Source organism: Crassostrea angulata, chromosome 2 (assembly GCF_025612915.1).
Source record: "Crassostrea angulata isolate pt1a10 chromosome 2, ASM2561291v2, whole genome shotgun sequence".
NCBI classification, from domain to species: domain Eukaryota; kingdom Metazoa; phylum Mollusca; class Bivalvia; order Ostreida; family Ostreidae; genus Magallana; species Magallana angulata.
Genome location: NC_069112.1, coordinates 66,103,620 through 66,124,284, shown reverse-complemented (window position 1 = coordinate 66,124,284; position 20,665 = coordinate 66,103,620). Strand labels below are relative to the sequence as shown.

Here is a 20,665-nt window from a genome sequence, read left to right as displayed (position 1 = left end):
ATCAAATGTCTATCATCTATGAAAGTTTCGTGTCTTGATCGCTTATAGTTTCTGATATCTCGCGGGTACAAAATGTGTTTTAAAAAAGCTACCTGAGATAATTGAGATATCTCACCGGAAGTAGAAATTTTTTGTTGATATTACATCGCAGAGATTTCCTATGAATAGATTGATTCTTATATATTTATTCTATTGACAAAAAAATTGATGCGTAAAAAAAAATATTTTTAAGTGCTTCCGGTGACGACCGGAAGTTATGACGAACAAAACAAAAGTGTTTAAACACATCTACAGCTATAGGTCTATCATCCCACAAAGTTTGAATGTTTAAGTCTTTACCGTTTCTTAGTTCTCGAGGTGACAAGCTTTTTGTCGCGGGACAGGAAACGGACGACCGGAAGTGAATTTAGAACATTTTTAATTAAAATCCTCTAGATCTTTTTATTTTCTGTCATTCCTGAAAATTTTATAAAAATCCATCAAGACATCTCTGAGAAATTCACGAGAGAAAAAGGGGAAAAAAATAATAATAATAATAATAATAAAAAGAAACATTACAATCACTATAAGGTCTTCCGTTGGAAACGGAAGACCTTAATAATAGAAAGAAACCGAAGAATAACAAGAGGGTCTTCCGTTGGAAACGGAAGACCCTAAAAAGAAACCGTAGAATAACAAGAGGGTCTTCCGTTTCAGACCCTAATAACTAGACTCTTGTTGCTATAGCAACAAAAAGGTCTTCCGTTCCTCATGTATTAATCTGCACAAAAAATCCAGTTATCTTGTAAACAAAAAATGGATATAATATATATAAGCCTTGTGTCTTGATCTATCACAGTTTCTGAGATCTTATTTATACTTTGTTTTTAAAAAAGAAGGCTATCTGAGATATATGAGATGTCTCACCGGAAGTAGAACTTTTTTTACCATGTGTAGATGACTTTTTGTATTTCTATAGCTAAATGTTACTTCAATGCTAAATAACCAAAATATTTTTAAAAAATCAAAATTGGGTGTTCTTCCTGTGACGACCGGAAGTTACGCCGGATAAAACAAAATAGTGTTAAGACATGTACATACATAGGTCTATCATCCCACAAAGTTTGGTTGTTCAAGTCGTTACTGTTTTTGAGATCTCGTCGAAATAAGGTTTATGGTTTCTGGACAGGAAACGGGCAAACGGAAGTGTTCAATCTGAATTGTATTCAATATTTCTTGTATACTTGCCATTTGTACATTATTTTTCATTTATCTAACTAAAAAATATCAAAGAAAAACAGTTAAACTGATAAACAGCTCGATTTTTTTAACTCTTCCGGTATGGACCGGAAGTGACGGAAGACAAAATGAAACCGGTTAAACACATCTTCAATCAAATGTCTATCATCCATGAAAGTTTCGTGTCTTGATCGCTTATAGTTTCCGAGATCTCGCGGGTACAAATTGTGTTTTTAAAAAGCTACCTGAGATAATTGAGATATCTCACCGGAAGTAGAATTTTTTTGTTGATATAACATCGCATAGGTAACTTATGTATAGAATTATAGTTTTATGTTTATTCTATGGAAAATAAATTTAATGCGTAGAAATAATAATTTTTGAAGTGCTTTCGGTGACGACCGGAAGTTACGACGAACAAAAAAAAATAGTTTAAACACATCTACAGCTATAGGTCTATCATCCCACAAAGTTTGGGTGTTCAAAACTTTACCGTTTTTGAGATCTCGAGGTGACAAGCTTTTTCAACGCGGGACAGGAAACGCACGACCGGAAATGAATTTTGAAAAAATGAAAAAAACGCCTAGAGATATTATCATTGTCTTTCATTCCAGAAAATTTCAAAAATATCCATCCAGCCATCTCCGAGAAATCTTGTGGACAAAAAAGGAAAAAAAAAATAATAATAATAAAAAACCTTACAATCACTATAAGGTCTTCCGTTGGAAACGGAAGACCTTAATAATAATAAAAAACATTACAATCACTAGAAGGTCTTCCGTTGTAACGGAAGACCTTAATAAATAGCAGAGAAAGAAATAGAGAGAAAGAACAAATCTTGGCTCCGGCGAGATTAGAACACACAGCCTTTGCAGGTGTCTCAAAACATGGCTGACGCGAAATAATTCCCGAATTTGTGTTTGAATTTGGGGCGTTTTCGCCCGGGAGAAGAGCTGAGTGTTTGTATGAGATGAAAAACAAAGTGTAAGATGTCTGACTATTTAGGTTTGGTAACAGTGCGAGGTCATTTGAAATATTGACGCGTGTTTTTGTCTGGAGGGGGGTGAAAAGACCCGAGCTTGATTTTCGTCGTAAATAAATCGAAAATAGAATTTTGAGGTGTGGATCTCGGATTCGTGTAACAACTATTAGGGGAAGTCCTAAAACAATGACTGATGCAGTTTACCCATGTATTTCAGTGTTGAGAATTTTTGTTCGTGTCGTTTACTATTATGTTTGACTGTTTTATTTCAGCAGGATTGATAGAATCTTTATAAATGTAGAAATAACGAAATCAGTAACACGTAAATTTATTCGGTAAAAATTTGATGCAGTAATTTCCACAGTTCTAACATTCATAAGTAGTTCACACGCTATCGTAGATTCAGACTAAACGGAAAAAAAGAAATATACATGCAACAGAAATATTACGTGGCTGCACAGGGGCCAAGTCCATTTCAACATTAATTTCAATGAAACCATAAATAAAGAAAGAGGTCGAACTCTGACCCAGATAGAAAACTACCAGCTCGCTTCAAAATCCTAAAAAATCAATTAATCTTTAAAACACTCGCAACGTGCATGTATTTTTCATAAAAGTAATGTCTGAGATACACTCCTGCCGAATTTTAAGTTGATGGGTCTTACAATAGGGGAGATATACGCATTATTCTCTCGAAGTCGCCAGTTTATTTTTACTCGGACATTTACCGGTCCAGAGCTCACGATGGGATTTTGCCTATGACAACAGCAGTATTGCAACAAGTCGAGAAACATTTGCAATAATCTTTTAAAATCTTACATCAAACGCAATTTATGGATTTACTTTTTACTTTTAAAGTTTTCAGAAATAAAATATATAAAATGCCATAACATTTACATGCTAAACACTACATATGTATGATGAGAGAGAGAGAGAGAGAGAGAGAGAGAGAGAGAGAGAGAGAGAGAGAGAGAGAGAGAGAGAGAGAGAGAGATTAATCAGAAATCGATTTGATCAGAGACATAAATAACATTTACGTCTCTGATTTGATAAAGAAATTAATAATTGTTTTATCTGCTTTTTCATATGAATTATATTTCTTTTTGTCTCAAGTTTTTCTTTGCCGACAATAACTGCATAATAAAAAAATCTGGTAAGTCAGCAAATAAAATAACCTACATCATTAAAAATATAGTATGATTATTTATTTTCCCGAATCCAAACGATACCCAAGTGTTATGTCTAAATGACCAATGTTGAGCATTCAGTTGATAATAAAAATCGGTTTTTTTTAATCCCAGACAGTCAATAGATTTGTTATTAAATCATTGAACAGTGAATTTCAAAAAATAACATCCGTAGACAATATCCCGTAACTAGAAAAAAATACGTATTTACTTTTTTTGACGTCAAATGTACATTAGCCTCTAGCCTCATTACTCCATGTTACCTGTAGTAGATCTTTTAGAGAGAGAGAGAGAGAGAGAGAGAGAGAGAGAGAGAGAGAGAGAGAGAGAGAGAGAGAGAGAGAGAGAGAGAGAGAGAGATTTTAATGTTCAGGAATTCAATATAAACGCAACATTTGTCAATAAACGCATGTATACATGCATACATGTACATATCAAAATGTTTGAATAAATACAAAACAACCTTTCTTTTTAAGCCATGTGAAATACTAAAAACGTTGGTGCATTGCTAAATGTTGTGTGTATACAATCATTGAAATGGCGGCATTTCTTTGATGCCGGCAAAGCGATTCAGTGAACTCTAATGCGGTCGAACTGCAAGGGTGCTTCGGCGGCATGTCCTTGATGCCGGCAATGCGACAATCGTCCGAATTTAGCGAGCAGTTGACAGAAAAGAGCTCTATATTTGTACTGAAAAAAAGCCGCTATTATTTTTATTTATGACAAAAAGAAAACGGAAAACATTCAAATCCATCATTATAAAGATAAAATCGTTAAACAAAACACAGTTAAGCAAGAACAAATAATCGGCACTCGGGGACTGAACCCGGGTCGCCTGGACACAAGTCCACCACTCTAACAACTGAGCTACGCGGACTCTCGCTTCAGAACTTTGGAGCCCAAAATCTCGAGAATGCATGGATCGATTTTAAAACAGATTTCATATTCAGAGGTTTTTAGAGTGTCTCTATCGAATAGTAACATAAAAAAAATTCAAGTTCAAAAAATTAAAAAATTAAGGTTTTTCATTTCCTTCCGCTGACGACCGGAAGTGACGGCAGACGTTCGGATATGCGTAGTACACTGCGGCCGTTCACTCTCTACGATCTCTAAAAATTTGAAAGTTCTATCTTAAATACTTTTGGAGAAAACTCGTGAACAAGCAAAAACATAAAATCTTTAATATCTCGGGACCGGAAGTGACGACCAAAAAAATCCCACGTACTTTTCTTACAAATGTTGTCATAAACAAGATCTGAAAGTTTTATCAAAATTGACTGAAGCGTTTTCGAGAAAACGTGGGAGAAAAAAAAAATAATAATAACTAGACACGATCTCGTTGCGAGCAACGAGGAGGTCTTCCGTCCGATTTTTAGAAGAGGAAATGACCTTTCCTTTTATCTTCATCAACAAAAAATATCAGGAAATGCAGATATGATCTAAAAGAGCGATGGATTAAGGATTATACACCCCGTTGGATCCCTAATTTAAAGGACCAGCCCCATTTTATTTCAAGAAATCTAAGAAAAAAGAGGGTCTGCCTTTGTAAACGGAAGACCCTAATAACAATAAGAATAGAAGGATCTTCCGCTGAAGATTAGAACACACAGCCTTTGCAGGTGTCTCAAAACATGGCTGACGCGAAATAATTCCCGAATTTGTCTTTGAATTTGGGGCGTTTCCGCCCGGGAGAGGAGCTGAGTTTTTGTATGAGATGAAAAACAACGTGTAAGATGTCTGACTATTCAGGTTTTGTAACAGTGCGAGGTCATTTGAAATATTGATGCGTGTTTGTGTCTGGAGGGGGTGAAAAGACCCGAGCTTGATTTTCGTCTTAAATAAATCGAAAATAGATTTTTGAGGTGTGGATCTCGGATTCGGTTAACAACAATTAGGGGAAGTCCTAGAACAATGACTGATGCATTTTACCCATGTATTTCAGTGTTGAGAATGTTTTTTCGTGTCGTTTACTATTATGTTTGACTGTTTTATTTCAGCAGGATTGATAAAATCTTTATAAATGTAGAAATAACGAAATCAGTAACACGTAAATTTATTCGGTAAAAATTTGATGACAGTAATTTCCACAGTTCTAACATTCATAAGTAGTTCACACGCTATCGTACATACAGACTAAACGGAAAACAAGACATATGCATGCAACAGAAATATTACGCGGCTGCTTACATCCCTTGTACTGTGTAAATTTTATGTCCCCGTACAGGCTATACTCGCCGTTTGATCTCAGGAATTTCTTCTTAATTGTTCAATCCGCTGCATATTTCACAGACAATAAGAATAGGGTCCGAGGTACATTTACACAAAATTTCATTAGGATTGAGTGAAGGGCTCGGGAGTTAGAATTTTTTTCTACAGTACATGTCAAGCACGCCAATCGAAACTCGAATGCCCAAAAATTCATATCTCTCTTAAAAATCAACGAACAGGTCTGGTCATTAGTACAGTAATCTAGACTTGAACTAGGTTGAAAATAAAGGTTCAAGATGACAGATCCAGTAAAATCAGGCCAGGAAAACTAAATGATTTTGTGAATAGGAAGAGGCGGGGGGGGGGGGGGGGGGGGTTCGGTGCGTGTACTGTTTAAATTTAATTTCCAGGTATAGGCAATAAGCGCCGTTTAATTTCAGGAATTATGTCTTAATTGTTCAATCCGCTGCATATTTCACAGACAATAAGAATGGGGTCCGAGGTTCATTTTCACAAATTTTCATTAGGATTGAGTGAAGGGCTTGGGAGTTAGAATTTTTTTTATAGTACATGTCAAACACGACAATTGAAACTCAAATGCCAAAAACTTCATAACTCTGTTATTAATGAACGAATTGGTCTGGTAATTAGTACAGTAATCTAGAATGGTAATTAGTTAAAATTAAAGGCCCAAGATCAAAGATCAAGTAAAATCGGGCCAGAAAAACTAAATGATTTATGAATTGGGAGGGGGGGGGGGGTCGGTCGTTGACTGCTTTATTAAACTATAATATTAAATTCTAATTATCACATATTACACAATTTCTAAATAAAATACATATGTTAGAACAATATATAAGCGTTGTTTGAAAGATGTAACTATTGATTTTTTTTTACATCTATTTATTCTTAGGCTCAAACACTCATAAACGGGTGGTCAGTTTTTAAACCTTGTCGCAGTCACCCGTTCGTTTGTATAGTTACGTGTATAAACTTCGGAGGCTTTTCTTAATCCCGACAGGCAACAGATTTGTATCAGTATATAGACATGCACAAAAAAGGAAAAAGTACACCATCTTTAATAAAAATGACTTTTAAGCGTTGACTTCCAATCAGTAAGAAGACAATCATTTAACAATGAATTTCAAATTATTTGAATCCATAGACATTATCCCGTAACTTGATATAAAATATGTATAATTTTTGGACGCCAATGTACATTTAGCTTCTATCCAATTTACTCCACGTTACCTGTACTAGTTCTTATTCAAATGCTAAAACATTTGTACTTGAGGGAGAGAGAGAGAGAGAGAGAGAGAGAGAGAGAGAGAGAGAGAGAGAGAGAGAGAGAGAGATTACATAGCGTTTTATAATGTTCAGGAAATCAATATATAAGCAACCTATGTCAATAAACGCATATATACATGCATGTGTGTATCTATATATGGGAATAACGTGGGTGCATTGCTAAATGTTGTGTGCATACAGTCATTGAGATGGCGGCATTTCTTTGATGCCGGCAAAGCGACCCAGCGAACTCTAATGCGGTCGAACTGCAGGGGCACTTCGGCGGCATTCTTTGATGTCGGCGATGCGACGAGCGTCGTAATTTAGAGAGCTGCTGACAGAAAAGAGCTCTATATTTGTACTAAAAAAAGCCGGTATCTTTTTTTATTTATGACAAAAATAAAACGGAAAACATTCAAATTCATCATTTTAAAGATAAACCCATTAATCAAAACACAAATGAGAGAGAAAAAAGATTCGGCACTCAGGGACTGAACCCGGGTCGCCTGGGCACAAGTCCACCACTCTAACGACTGAGCTACGCGGACCATCGCTTCAGAACTTTGGAGTCCAAAATCTCAAGAACTCGTGGATTGATTTTAAAACGAATTTCATATTCTGAAGTTTTGAGAGCGTCTCTAGCGAATGAAAAAATAAAAAAATTCAAATCCAAAAAATTAAAAAATTAAGGTTTTTCATTTCCTTCCGGTGACGACCGGAAGTGACAGCAGACGTTCGGATATGTGAGAGACACTGCGGCTAACGACTCTCTACCACCACTGAAAATTTGAAAGTTTTATCTTTGATACTTTTTGAGAAAACGCGTGAACAAGCAAAAACATAAAATCTTTAATTTCTAGGGACCGGAAGTGACGACCAAAAATTTGATCGAGAAATTTCTTACAAATTTTGTGCTCAGTAAGGTCTGAAAGTTTCATGAAAATCAGCCTAAGCGTTTTTGAGAAAACGTCAAAGAAAAAAAAAATAATAATAATAGGGGAAAAGAAACAAAGCAATAACAATAAGGTCTTCCGTTGGAAACGGAAGACCTTAATAATAGAGGAAAAGAAACAAAGCAAAAACAATAAGGTCTTCCGTTTCCAACGGAAGACCTTAATAAAAAACATTACAATCACTATAAGGTCTTCCGTTGGAAACGGAAGACCTTAATAAGGTTTTTAATGTGTTCCTTGATTTTTTTTCAACTCGTTAATACATTGGGACATTTATTTTGTTTTTTTTTCAGTCCTTATATTAAAACATACCTTTAAAGGCAAAGAGTAGAACTAAGTTTATCTTAAGTTAAACTTTTATCCCTTTTAATACTTAAGCACATCATACAAATTAGAACTATTTAGCATATGACAACTGCAACTGCATTCTAAATCCACCCTTCATCGGACGCTTTGTGTATATGATTACGTAACTCATTCCTCGCATGTAGCTGAGGAGAGCCATCGAACTGGATCTACTAGCGAATTGCACTTATGAAATATACTTGTCAAGCGTCGCGCGTTCTAACTTATGTCACATACAGGGTACATGTACTTGACCTTAAAGGGGCATGTTTAGGATTTCGGTCATTATTGTTTCCGTTTTGAATCATTACAACTCTTCAATAAGGCTTTTTTAACAGTCAACAAAAAATTGAGTGTCAGTCGTCGTGTGATAAACGAGATACAGAGTTTTTCAGAATAACTGAAATATGAGCTGCAATTTCCATGCTACAATTGTTTTTCACAAAAATGTTATTTTTTAAAATGACCAAAAATTTCGTGGTATATTAATTTCTGTTAGCCTTATTTCTGTGGGAAAAACAGTAAAGAAGCTTTAATTGAAGTAAAATTGAATTTTTGTCTTCCTTTACAAAAATTGTACTGTTCTATATTTCTTAAAAGAGAAATATTTCTTCTGACAAAAATAAATGATTTTTTTTTTCAAATCGTATTTATCTTAAGAGTTTAAATTACATGCCGAATTAGCATACTAGCAGGTTTTTTGCAGCAAAATAAAATTTTAATATAATTTTTAATGTTATGTTGCTACTTCTATAATTCTTGTTGAATGATCGTCTATGCATAGAAAATTTACAATAGGAATTATTCCGGATCACGTGGCAATCCCGTGCTATGTTAGAGCAATGAAAGTGTGACATTTCAGTGCAAGGGAAACCAGATTATATATATATATATATATATATATATATATATATATATATATATATATATATATATATATATATATATAACGAATTTTGTTCTAAGGTGAGATATAAAGTTTAGATATAATATTGCACTGATATAAAACAAAAACATAAACAGCTTTATTTAGCAGAAAAAATATGAAATATTCAAATAAATATCATACATACCATTTCTCATGCTCCTTTGATGTTTATACGGGGTCGATGCGTTTGCTTTTAATATGATCAAAGCAGCCTGAATCTAAAAAAAAAAAAATAACTACATCATTTAAAATTACTGTTTTTTTTTTCTTTTTTTTATAACACAAATCAACATTCCTTTTATAATATATTTATACTTAATCAAACAAAGAAATGTCGACATAACAAGATTTTTGAAAAAAAATCATTGAAGTTCACAGGTCTTTACTGTCACCAGATTAATATAGCCCATACACATTTTTTATACAATACTATGCAGTACTGATGAATTCCACTTTCAGATACATGTAATCTATAGAATTAAAAAAATCTGAAATAATATTCAACAATGTTTTCATTTTATTTTTTTAATACGACATATCAAAGTAGCAAAGGTATTTAATTATATACATGTAATACACGTGCGTAGCAGTAACTTTTATATACAGATATCGTTACAATTAACAAATTTGCTACTGTATTGCATTACAAATCTCAAAAGTTTTTTAAACGTTTGTGTAACACTTTAAAATTGACAGCGCGGCCATGTAATACCGTGAGCAATTCAGTAAAGAAAGTAACGTTTCCATTCCGTTTAGATAAAAAAAAAACCTGAAACAAACTCTAAGAATAGATGAAGAAACCTCAATTTGAAAACGTTTAAAGCGTTTAAGTAAACTCGTAAAACACTATTATATTGTAGTAAATTACATTTACACTAACTGCAAATAGTAATAAGAATAGTTTACCGTCATCAAGAATAACACCTTTTGCATTGTTATCTTCAAACAAGCTCTGGCACAAGTGATTTGGCTTTGACTCTGCATCATTTTTAAATGAGTTTCCTGTCATTTTTTCTCCAGTCAGATAATTTCTACAATTCAATCAAATGATGACAACAGATTTGACATATTATGTTTCCTGGAAGAGTTGATCCTAAGGCTATACACAATCTAAAACAAATTGCCCTGATAATTTACACTGACGTTTATAAATTGCGTAATCTTAAAAAATGACCTGCAAAAAAAATTATTAATGAAACTCAATTTTGAAAGTAAAGTTCCGTCTGGCATTTTTTTAGGATCTGTTTTCAGTTAATGGTATCAAATAAGACTTATTTAATATTCAACGCACAAATAATAAACATGTAACCTTGTGAATTTTCGATTTACCGGGTGACAATAAGAACACAATTTGTAACATGATTTTATTTTCCGACACCTGGTAAAATCAAAACTTCACGAATAAATCGATCAAAAACTAGGAAAAAAAACATTTTTTGATGAATTTATAATGTTTACGTGAGTGTGTGGGAGTGGGGGTCAATTTTAGAAAAACAGAACCCGAAGGGAGGGATAAAATATTGTTTCTCTCACTTTTTTTGAAAAACATATTATTTAGAACATTAAAACGTTTTTAACAGTCATTTAACTAGAAAGGAAAGCGATAATATAGGCAAATTTATATTTTAACATTTAAACAAATGTTTAGTAGCATATATAAAACTAAACGAAGGGATTCTAATATATTATTTTGTAAATTGTTTGTGAAGATTATAATTCAAAAAGTGAAAGCATTCTCAGATAGAGTAGATTTAGGTTTGTGCAAATCATGGTCCCCGGGGGTAGGGTTGGGACACAATTGGGGGATAATTTATATACAGGAATATAAAGAGAAAATCTTTAAAGAAATTTCTTTTAAAAACTACTTGGCCAAGAAAGCTCAAATTGGCGTGTAACCGTCCTCAGATTATTTAGATTGTTTGTTCAAATCATGGTCCCTGGGGTAGGGCGGGGCCACAATGGGGGATAAATTTCTATATAAAGAGAAGATCTTTAAGTTAAAGTTTGTTTAAATAATAGTCCAGGGGTAGGGTGAGGCTACAATGTGGGATAAATTTTTACATAGGAATATAGAGAAAATCTTTAAAACTTTCCTTTTTAAACACTATTTGGCCAAAAAAGCTAAACTTGTGTAGAGGCACCCTTGGGTAGTGTAAATTCAAGTTTGCAAAATCACAGTTCCTAGTGGTAGGGTGGGGCCATGATGGCGGTTTGAATTTTTACATAGATATACAGAGAAAATATCTTAAAATATTCTGGGAAAGTTTTCAGCCAAAAACTCAGTACTTAGTGTGAAAGCACAGGTTATGCAGATTTAAGTTTGATGAAACCATGATTCCCTAGAGAAAAGTGGGGCCACGAAATGGGGGGGGGGGGGTATATAGGAATAGAGAAAAATCTTCTTACACGTATAACAACAAAAGGGGCTTGTATTTACCAAGAGAAAAAGAGATGGATTAAAATTGGCAGATGTTCAATGTTTTTTAGCAAGACCTACTGTACTTAGTTGTCAAGATATTTTGATACTGTAATGCTAATTTGATCAGAATAAAGGCAATTGTTGCTCAGGTGAGCGATGTGGCCCATAGGCTTCTTGGTTTTTTCAATTTGCGCCAGTTTCACTTAAACTCTATTCTAGTGTTGATAAAATAATTAAAACCAACTTTTCAATTAATAAACATCCAGTCAATTAATAATTTTTTATAACAATGCTTATGCTATAAACAATTTACCGAAAAAGTTTTTAAAAAATCATGTAATTCCCGAATTATCTCTGTTTCAGTTTAACTCTGTTAAAATACAAATTTTTAAACTATTTGCATCTTATGAAAAAGATAACGGATGGGAACAAAAAAATTCTTGTAGGGATAAACAAATAAATGTTTAATTTATGATTTGCTACATGTATATCGTAGTTATTATTTTTTCAACTCACATATTAAAGGATCAAAATCAGCATTACATCATGTACAATATGCACAGTACAAAGGGCGAATTTAATTTTAAGCCATTCGGTAGAATAACATTCATTAATGATACAACCATATATTATATTATGAGTAAGGGCATCCTGGTAATTGGAAAACAAAATGATAGATACTCGAAAGTTATATAGCTTCAGGGACGCAAATGTACTGCATCATTTTCTGCCTAATTCTAGGAAGATACTGCAGGCTGCTTCATCTAACATGTTTCGCTGAAATAAAGTGATGGACGAAAAATGCCCCTACATTTCTATTGATACTAACCTTAAATATTGTTAATTGTTAATGTTTTACCTGTTGAACCCAAAATTAAGATTATCAAGAAAATCACTACACAAATGTTTAAAAAAAAATAAAAATGGATATGTTGTTTATAAAAGTAGTGTTTAAACGTTTACCTCTCCTTTGTAAAATAAGATAAGATGCTACCTATAAAACACAATTTGTTAAGGCATGCAACATAGTGGGCGTTACCTTGTTGTTAACAGTAAATGATAGTAAGATAAAAATATTATAAAATCTTTTATAAATAGCTTTGGCTTGAAAGTGATTTTAATTCATTTATTAGCTTTGTGCAGGAATACCTTTTTAGTCAATAGGTAGAGTCTTGCTCTCTGTTTAAAGAGCTTTTCCCCATTTGACCAATCCCCAACTGCTTAGAACAGTTCCTTTGAGATTTATGTTCCACTAAAATATTCCAATGTGTTCTTTATTGTAGAAAGCTTCCCCATGGGAGAAAATTCCTCGTCTAACCTCTTTTTGGTATCCTCATTATTTGGAGACTGACTGAAGCTGAAACTTGTGCGGAAGCATCCCTAAGTTTTGTAGATTAATAATTGGGAAATCATGACCTCTAGGTAGGGTGGGGCCCCAATGGGGAGAGGGGGGTCAAAACTTTACATAGGAATATGTAGAGTAAATCTTTAAAAACATTCTAAAAAAACTAATCAGCCAGGAAAGCTGTAACTTGTGTGGAAGCATCCTCAGGTAGTGTAGATTCAAAGTTGTTAAAATCATGATCCCCGGGGGTCACAAGGGGGGGGGGGGGGTCGAAGTTTTAGGTAAAAATACAATCCTGACTTCCTTAATACATTCATACACACCAAATAGAGAACTGTATTTTTTTCGGAGTGAGAAAAAAAAAACTTCACAACAACATGTTGAGTGGTCCAATACATCATTTAATATAATTAGAATAGTTTTTACATTTCTGTATACAATTTTATCAGGAAAGGGGCAAGCTGTGTTACTGAAATTACTAATGTCTGCAATTATTTAGCTTTTCTGTTCCTTTAGGGAAGGTAGATGTTAACGATTTCAGTTTTCACGCAATTGCTTGCACTAACATTATCGATAGAAAGTAACAGATGGGAGAAATTATGTGCGAGGACACGCATTTTATAGGAAAACCAAATGATTCAAGTCTGTTGTTTTTCCATATTCTATTCTGAGGTTACATAGCTTCAAGGACGCATCATTTCGTACATATTTTAAGTAATAAATTACTACTGTTATGAATTGAGTTTGATTAAAATTTTCCTTTAAATTATAGTTCTAGTCGTTGATGAACCTTCTAATTTTAACTAATATTCACATAAACACTACACACTCGAAACGTTCCAAACTAAACTACAAACTATTGTACTAAAATGAAAACACAGCCGCTTTTTTAATACAGTATTATCCATTTACATTATAAAACATTCATAATATGGACACAATTAATAAATAACAGCTCAAAGCTCTGCAGAATAATATGAGAAGGAATTCATGAAGACCTATTAATTACATACAAAGATAACCGCTCGTTGTTTAAAAAAATATACTACGATCAACTCGAGTAGTTCCTTTCGACATCGAAAGCAAGGTTGCCGAGTAGTTAGCGAGCTGGCCCCTCAATGCTAGACAGGGTTTGAAAGCAATTACAAACAGTGAGACTATGTATCTAGAATTAACCAAAAGCCAGCAGAACGCTTCATATCTTGACAAAAATTAAAACAAAGGCGTGGAACTGACTTTTTCAAGTAATTAGGACTGTGAACTTTTTAAAGAGAATGCTATGTAATATCATGCATCTATAATAAATAATGTTATTATTATGAATTATGCTTTATTTCATGTGTTCATTTAATTAAGTCTATTCCGTTTTTTTCTTTTAAAATTAATAAAAAATAGAAAATCGACCTTATTTTTTTTTTTAAGTTATACATGTATAATTATAAAATGTTTGATCTAAAATATATTTTTTTTACCAAAATTGGCAATGAAGCATAGCTGCATTTGTAATATAGTAACCTATGACGATTACAATATTTCTTTAAAAATCCGTTGAACGAGTTAATTGGCGAATGTTACGGTTTTTGCAGTTGGCTTTTCTTTTTTACAATTTTCCAAGAAACCACAAAAACTCACAATAGCCTTTTGCGATAAATTAAACTTCAGTTTTTGTTACTGGTTAATCAATTTTCCTCAGGTAATTTTGGAAGTTCAGTATTACGTAAATAATGAGATTGCTTGCAAATAATCTATCATTAAGATAAAAAGCAACAGACGGGAAATGTTATGAGTAAGGGCATCCAGGTAATAGAAAAACAAAATGATAGATACTCTAAAGTTACATAGCTTCAGGGACGCACATGTACTGCATCATTTTCTACCTAATTTAAGGAAGACACTGCAGGCTATTTCATCTAACATGGTTCATTGAAATAACGTGATGGATCAGCTTTAGAGCTATGCAAAATGCTTCTACCTTTCTATTTATATTAATCTCAAGTTTCTTGATAGATGTTAAAAAAACATTCGTTTTATTATACAAGTCAAATTTTCTTGTCATTGTTAATGTTTTTCCCTGTTGAACTAATAATTAAAATTAATAAGATAATGACTACACGATTATTAAAAAAATTAAAATTGGATATGTCATTAATAAAAGTAATGTGAAAAATTTCAACTTTGTCTTGTAAAATAATAATGGGAAATGCAATCGAATTTCTGATGATGTTGAGAGTTAAGTACTGTTTTACTCAAAATATTATATGCACTGCTTTAAAAAATATGTAATGTTATTTTATTCTCCCGCTCCGAAGAAGAGGGGTATGTTGTTTTACCCTTCTGTGTATGTCTAATCGTAACAAACATTTATGTCGCATTTTTTCTCAGCAACTTTTTGTGACAGATCGTAGCTATAAAACACTGTTTGTTAAGGCGTGCAACATAAAGGGGCGTTACCTTCTTTTTAAATGACGATTTTGTTTATTTTCGGCTTAAATTTTCAAAGTTTTTTCATAGATTTCTCAGAAAGTTTCAATCACAGATTATTGAAATTTGAAAATACTCTTTGATTAGGCCTGTCATATGTTAGCACTCATTTTTGTACATACCGGACGTCAACTTCCTGTGAATGCGACTTTGATTATTTTGTATATTCACTTCAAGGAGGGGGGAGGGTATTACTAGTGGAAATATTGTTTTAGAGTTTTGTACTTCAATATTTATGACTGTTAAATTGTTCTTTGACAAATTGTTAATTTAAGGTAGATCCAGATTTAACAAAAAAAAATTGTTGCAAACTTTTTATTTATTTTGAATTGTTAAAGTGATAGTTTCTACGGTTGTATTATTATATTTAAAGAGTTAAAATTCTGTTCAGCTAACTATTTTATACGAATACAAAATGATGATGTCAGTAGTTGCCTGGCAAATGTTTTTTGTATTGATTGATAAAAACAAAAATAGCAATTTTCTGTATATTTACAGCCTTACATTAATTGCATTTGTGCATTTGATAACATTCACAATAATGTCTAATTAGTATTAACATGTTCTAAAATGTGTTAAAATCCGTCAAAACGTGTAGGCATGAGAGCGCTTTCAAGGTCAATATTTGAATAAACGGAGTCGGTATTGAGATCAAAGTCCCATAATCCAACAAAATGTATCGACCAATGCTGATTTTCTAACTTGACCACAGTATTAGTGGTATAAACATTTGGTATAAATTTAATGAAAATCCGTCAAAATTTGTAGGCATGAGAGCGCTTACAAGGTCAATTTTTGAATAGAACGGAGTCATTATTGTGATCAAAGTCCCATAACTCCAACAAAAAGTATCGACCAATGCTGATTTTCGAACTTGACCAAAGTTTTAGTGGTATAAACATTTGGTGTAAATTTAATGAAAATCCGTCAAAATTTGTAGGCATAAAAGCGCTTACAAAAAAGTGTGACGGACGGACAAACGGACGCACGCCCGGCTTTTCTATGCCCCCGCTCCGCGTTGCGGCGGGGGACAAATATCAAAAGATAATGATACGGAGATCACATATTTAGAAAGTGAAAGTAAAAGTAATGTATACCGGTGTCTCATGATATTGTGCTACTACATGTTTTATGCTTACCTATAGTGGTCAACATCATAATAATTGAATGATAATTCAATTAGAACACAATATGAATCCATTAAGCTGATCATCACAAAAGACACGTTTATGCATGGTAATTAATGCGTTTCTGCATATGGAAAATACATGCTGGTATGTACACCACGTGAAACCCATCTAACCGAAGAGCTGGGTAAAACTAGTACCCGCTAATGCGGCCTGCAGACATGTGTTCTTACTTCAGACAAAGATCAGTTATTTGTAACATGCATGTATTTTTATGACTTAAATCTTCAAAACCTGTTCCACTATTTAATTAGGTAAATAGCTATGTAACGGACACATTTCAGTCTTAAGGTGGTACAGGATACTTGCATATTGTGATGCACTCCCTATTGAAATAAACAATAAACTATGAATATCATACCCCCCCCCCTAAAAAAAATGTTACCCAACAGTGAAGAACAATGGGTTAGAGCGTTAACTAACTGTCCGTAAGTAGAGAGTTCAAATCCTGCTGGAGCTTTTCTATATTTTATTTAAGTTTAAAAAACAAATTGGCAAAATACATGTATTGTAAAATTTTAAAATTATAAAACATCATCATGAAAGAATTTTGATTATAACGCATTTTTATCCACATACATATTGACAAGTGTCTTATATCACCTTAAATCAGTTATTACATCTTCTGTCCTGGCAGTTCTGCATTGCTGGCTGTCAAATTAGTGATCCAGAGGAATCTTAATTCTTCATCCATAGCTTTTTATTGGGGTATATTGTGTTCAAGATTACAATATTAACCAAGTTACAATACAAATTCTAGTTAGTCTTTGGTAAGATGATAGTAATTTTTTATGGATTTAATGTATCCTTTTTATGTAACATTTTAATTTATTAAGTTAAACATATTCATACAAGGTCTTTAGTTTGTACCTTGTTTTTTTTTTTTTTTTTGGATACAGTTTATTTTATCTTAATATTGTCTTTAAAATTAATCTATTTAACATAGTAAACAAACATTTTAGGTAAATATTTTTTAGTTAAATTGTCGGCGAGTACATGTATTTTGACCTTTTATGTCTCGAACTACCGAGCATGGGGAATCATTTGGATCAGGAAAGAAGATAAACATTTTAGAAGTTGAAGATCTGAGACATTTTTTATCAGTAGATATTTTTGCATCCAGCCAAGAAGAACTTGCTGGTTTTAAGCGCATATATTAATTAAAAAACAAATGCTTTATTTACTTTGACATTTTACGAAGAACTACTTGATATCTCGCGCAAGCACGGAATTCACACTTCTTCACATTAATTTGATACCATGCTAAAAATGTTTAACAAGATCTTTTTAAATTTTTGTATGTACTGTTTCCAAAACCTTACTTAATCCCTTTTCTTAACTTGTTCTATAAAATTGAAATAAAAAAAAAACTGCGAAAACAAAGCGGCTGAATTTTATTATGAGCGGACAGTAATGAAACTCGAAATTGATTTCATATACATGCAATGTACGTGGTGACTAGATTCTTTCGCTTTAACTGACTGGAAGAAATGACATTATTTTTTAAATTGAAAGGAGATCAATTTTGAAATTGTTTGATACTGTTATAGCCAAAAAATCGAAACATGCAGTTAAAAAGGTTAACAACATCACTGCAGGTATTTTTTTGACCCAAAACAAGACAGCAACAAATTAAAACTTAACACATACTGTTTGATTATTATTCAAGGTAATTATGAAATATTGAATCAAATATCCTGATATTATTTTATAAAAAGCTTTACATTTTATATTAACTGCACGCAGTCTTATAATTAAACAAAGTAATCATTAAATAAAGAGTTTTGTCACAAAACTAAACAATAACCCCACCTGAACATCTATACACTAGAATTTGATTGGTAGGAAAGAGAGTCATTCAGATAAAATATATCAGCAAAAATAATTAGACAGAGTATCCAAACACTTCAACTTCACAAAGAGTGAGATACTCAGTGATTATGGAGATCTTTACGAATCTCCCCTGTGGTAATGTCGGACAGTTGATGACGACCAGCTGTGACAGAGTACCGGGACCAGCAAAGAAACCACAGGAAGTGTTGACATCTGATTCTGTCAGCCCTACAATGACGGTGACATTCCGTAGCCTGTCTGATACATCTAATTAAAAAAAAATCCACATATATTATTTGTGAAATTGTAAAGCAATAATTCAGAAAAGTGCATAAATTCCATTATTTTCTTTGTTTTTTTCTCTCCTTGCTAAAAAATAGTAAGAGATAAAGGAGTTTTCCCCGTTTTATTTTCACGGATGTAATCAAAGCTGTAATACTGTACTTGACGTCGTTTTACAATGTCGTTATTTGTAGACTATACCGGTAGCTCGTTGTACAGTGTTACTGTGTGCCCTTACCTACTCCCCACTTGTCCATTCCTCTATTGAATATTCTGACAGATTTAATGGTATAAATAGCCTGCAGATCCACCAACCACCACGGGTTTGTGTCTCCACCCTCTGTGTGTGTACATTTGTCTTCGTATAAGTGGGTTCCGTTGTTGCCATCAACTGCAAACTTGGCAGAGAAGTTCAGTCCTCCTTCAGGCCATGGAAACGTTGATGACTGTGTTGCAGGTTTATTCAATGCAAGGTTGGAAGAAGCTGTCAGCATAACAACAATGTAGATACTTAGTGATAACATTGAGAAAATTATAATACACTGACCGTAAAAAAATAGAAAAGTTATTGGCTTTTAGAGCTATTACTCAAATACTAAAAAACTGAAGACCCAATTCCTTGATGTGTACAGTTTAATATTGTGTGGAGAAAAATAACAAATATAATTGGTCTCTCTTCCTTTCTGTGTGTGTGTGTGTGTGTGTGTTGACATTATAAGTATGCTGCTCAATATGGACTTGTGCACTGAATAATTGATACACCCCTAGTTTGTACCCTGAAAGTTCAAAAATCCTTCTTTTTTTAAACGTGTAAAACATAAGTTACAATTATTGTACAGAAGCTAAAGAAAGTAATATTTTCAACTGCAAATAGGAATCGATTTCATGTGTGCTAGATATCCACACATATTTTTCAAGTAAATGTTCCATTATGTCTTATGTACATATATAATAAAACAGTTAATCTTAATAAGGGTGTTAAATTTCTTACCCCCGCACGATTTACTCAGTATTGCAACGTCAATAAAAATATATTTAAACATGCTTATAACCTCAGTTAATCCGTTAATAATGAATCGATCTGTCTCTTTATTTTGTAGTAATTGCATATCATGAAAATAAGCCCAGGTATATGTACTTTGAGTATTTGATTTAAGTCACTAATTGCAAACATGATGCTTGATTTAAAATTCATTGCACTTTGCATAAGTGATGACATTGCTGGCGCCGTAAACGTTATTCAGCATTTGTGATATTATGAAAAAATACTTTGCAATTAAAACAAGAATAAAACATTAATAACTAACCTTCTTTGCAGACAATGTCGTATTTCCACTCTCCGTTTGACTGACAGATCAGTCGCCCCGAACCAGACTGGGAATATCCGTCAGAACACGAGGCGTGTATCCTCCTGTGTATACCAATGGCGTCCTCACGTTTTGCTTTACTCAAATCTATTCCTTTTTTATCGGGTATTCCACAATCTTAAAACAAGAGGCCCATGGGCCACATCGCTCACCTGAGGAACAACAGGTATGATAAAATCAGCTTAATGGAGACATAATACAAACTATATGGACAATGCACAATAATACGTGTAGATCCTGTATAAATAAAATCAATTTTTCCCCTGGACATTCTTATGTTTATAATCAATAGACCGTTTTCTAACAGGATGATTTTATAGTCATATCATATGTTGAGTATTGCAGTTCTCAAAAAGATCCTTAACAAAAGTTAATATATGGGATATAAACCTACATCAAACTCTGAACCTTCTTGTGATGCCAACAAATTGTCATGGGGCCAAAGTCTTAACAATTATAAAGAATCATCTGGCTGATTAGTTTCTGAGAAGAAGAATTTTAAAGATTTACCCTCTATATTCCTTTGTTAAATATTGACCCCCCATTGTGGCCCCACCCCTACCGCTGGGGATCATGATTTTCACTACTTTGAATCTAAACTACCTGAGAATGCTTTTACACAAGTTTCAGCTTTCCTGGTTGA

At 33.1% G+C, this 20,665-nt stretch overlaps 1 protein-coding gene and 1 pseudogene across 1 annotated transcript in view; both read right to left on the bottom strand.

Moving 5' to 3' along the window:
- The window catches only part of LOC128172713 (fucolectin-1-like), a 28,482-nt gene extending 17,929 nt beyond the window's left edge, over positions 1–10,553 (bottom strand). The window contains exons 1-2 of the mRNA XM_052838475.1: positions 10,015–10,553; positions 9,254–9,326 (exon numbers count right to left, since the gene is read on the bottom strand). Coding sequence (XP_052694435.1) covers positions 9,254–9,326; positions 10,015–10,095 — 154 coding nt within the window. The 5' untranslated portion in view covers positions 10,096–10,553. The remainder of the gene's footprint in view (positions 1–9,253; positions 9,327–10,014) is intronic.
- A 7,718-nt stretch (positions 10,554–18,271) lies between these two features.
- The window catches only part of LOC128172639 (neurogenic locus notch homolog protein 1-like), a 128,196-nt pseudogene continuing 125,802 nt past the window's right edge, over positions 18,272–20,665 (bottom strand).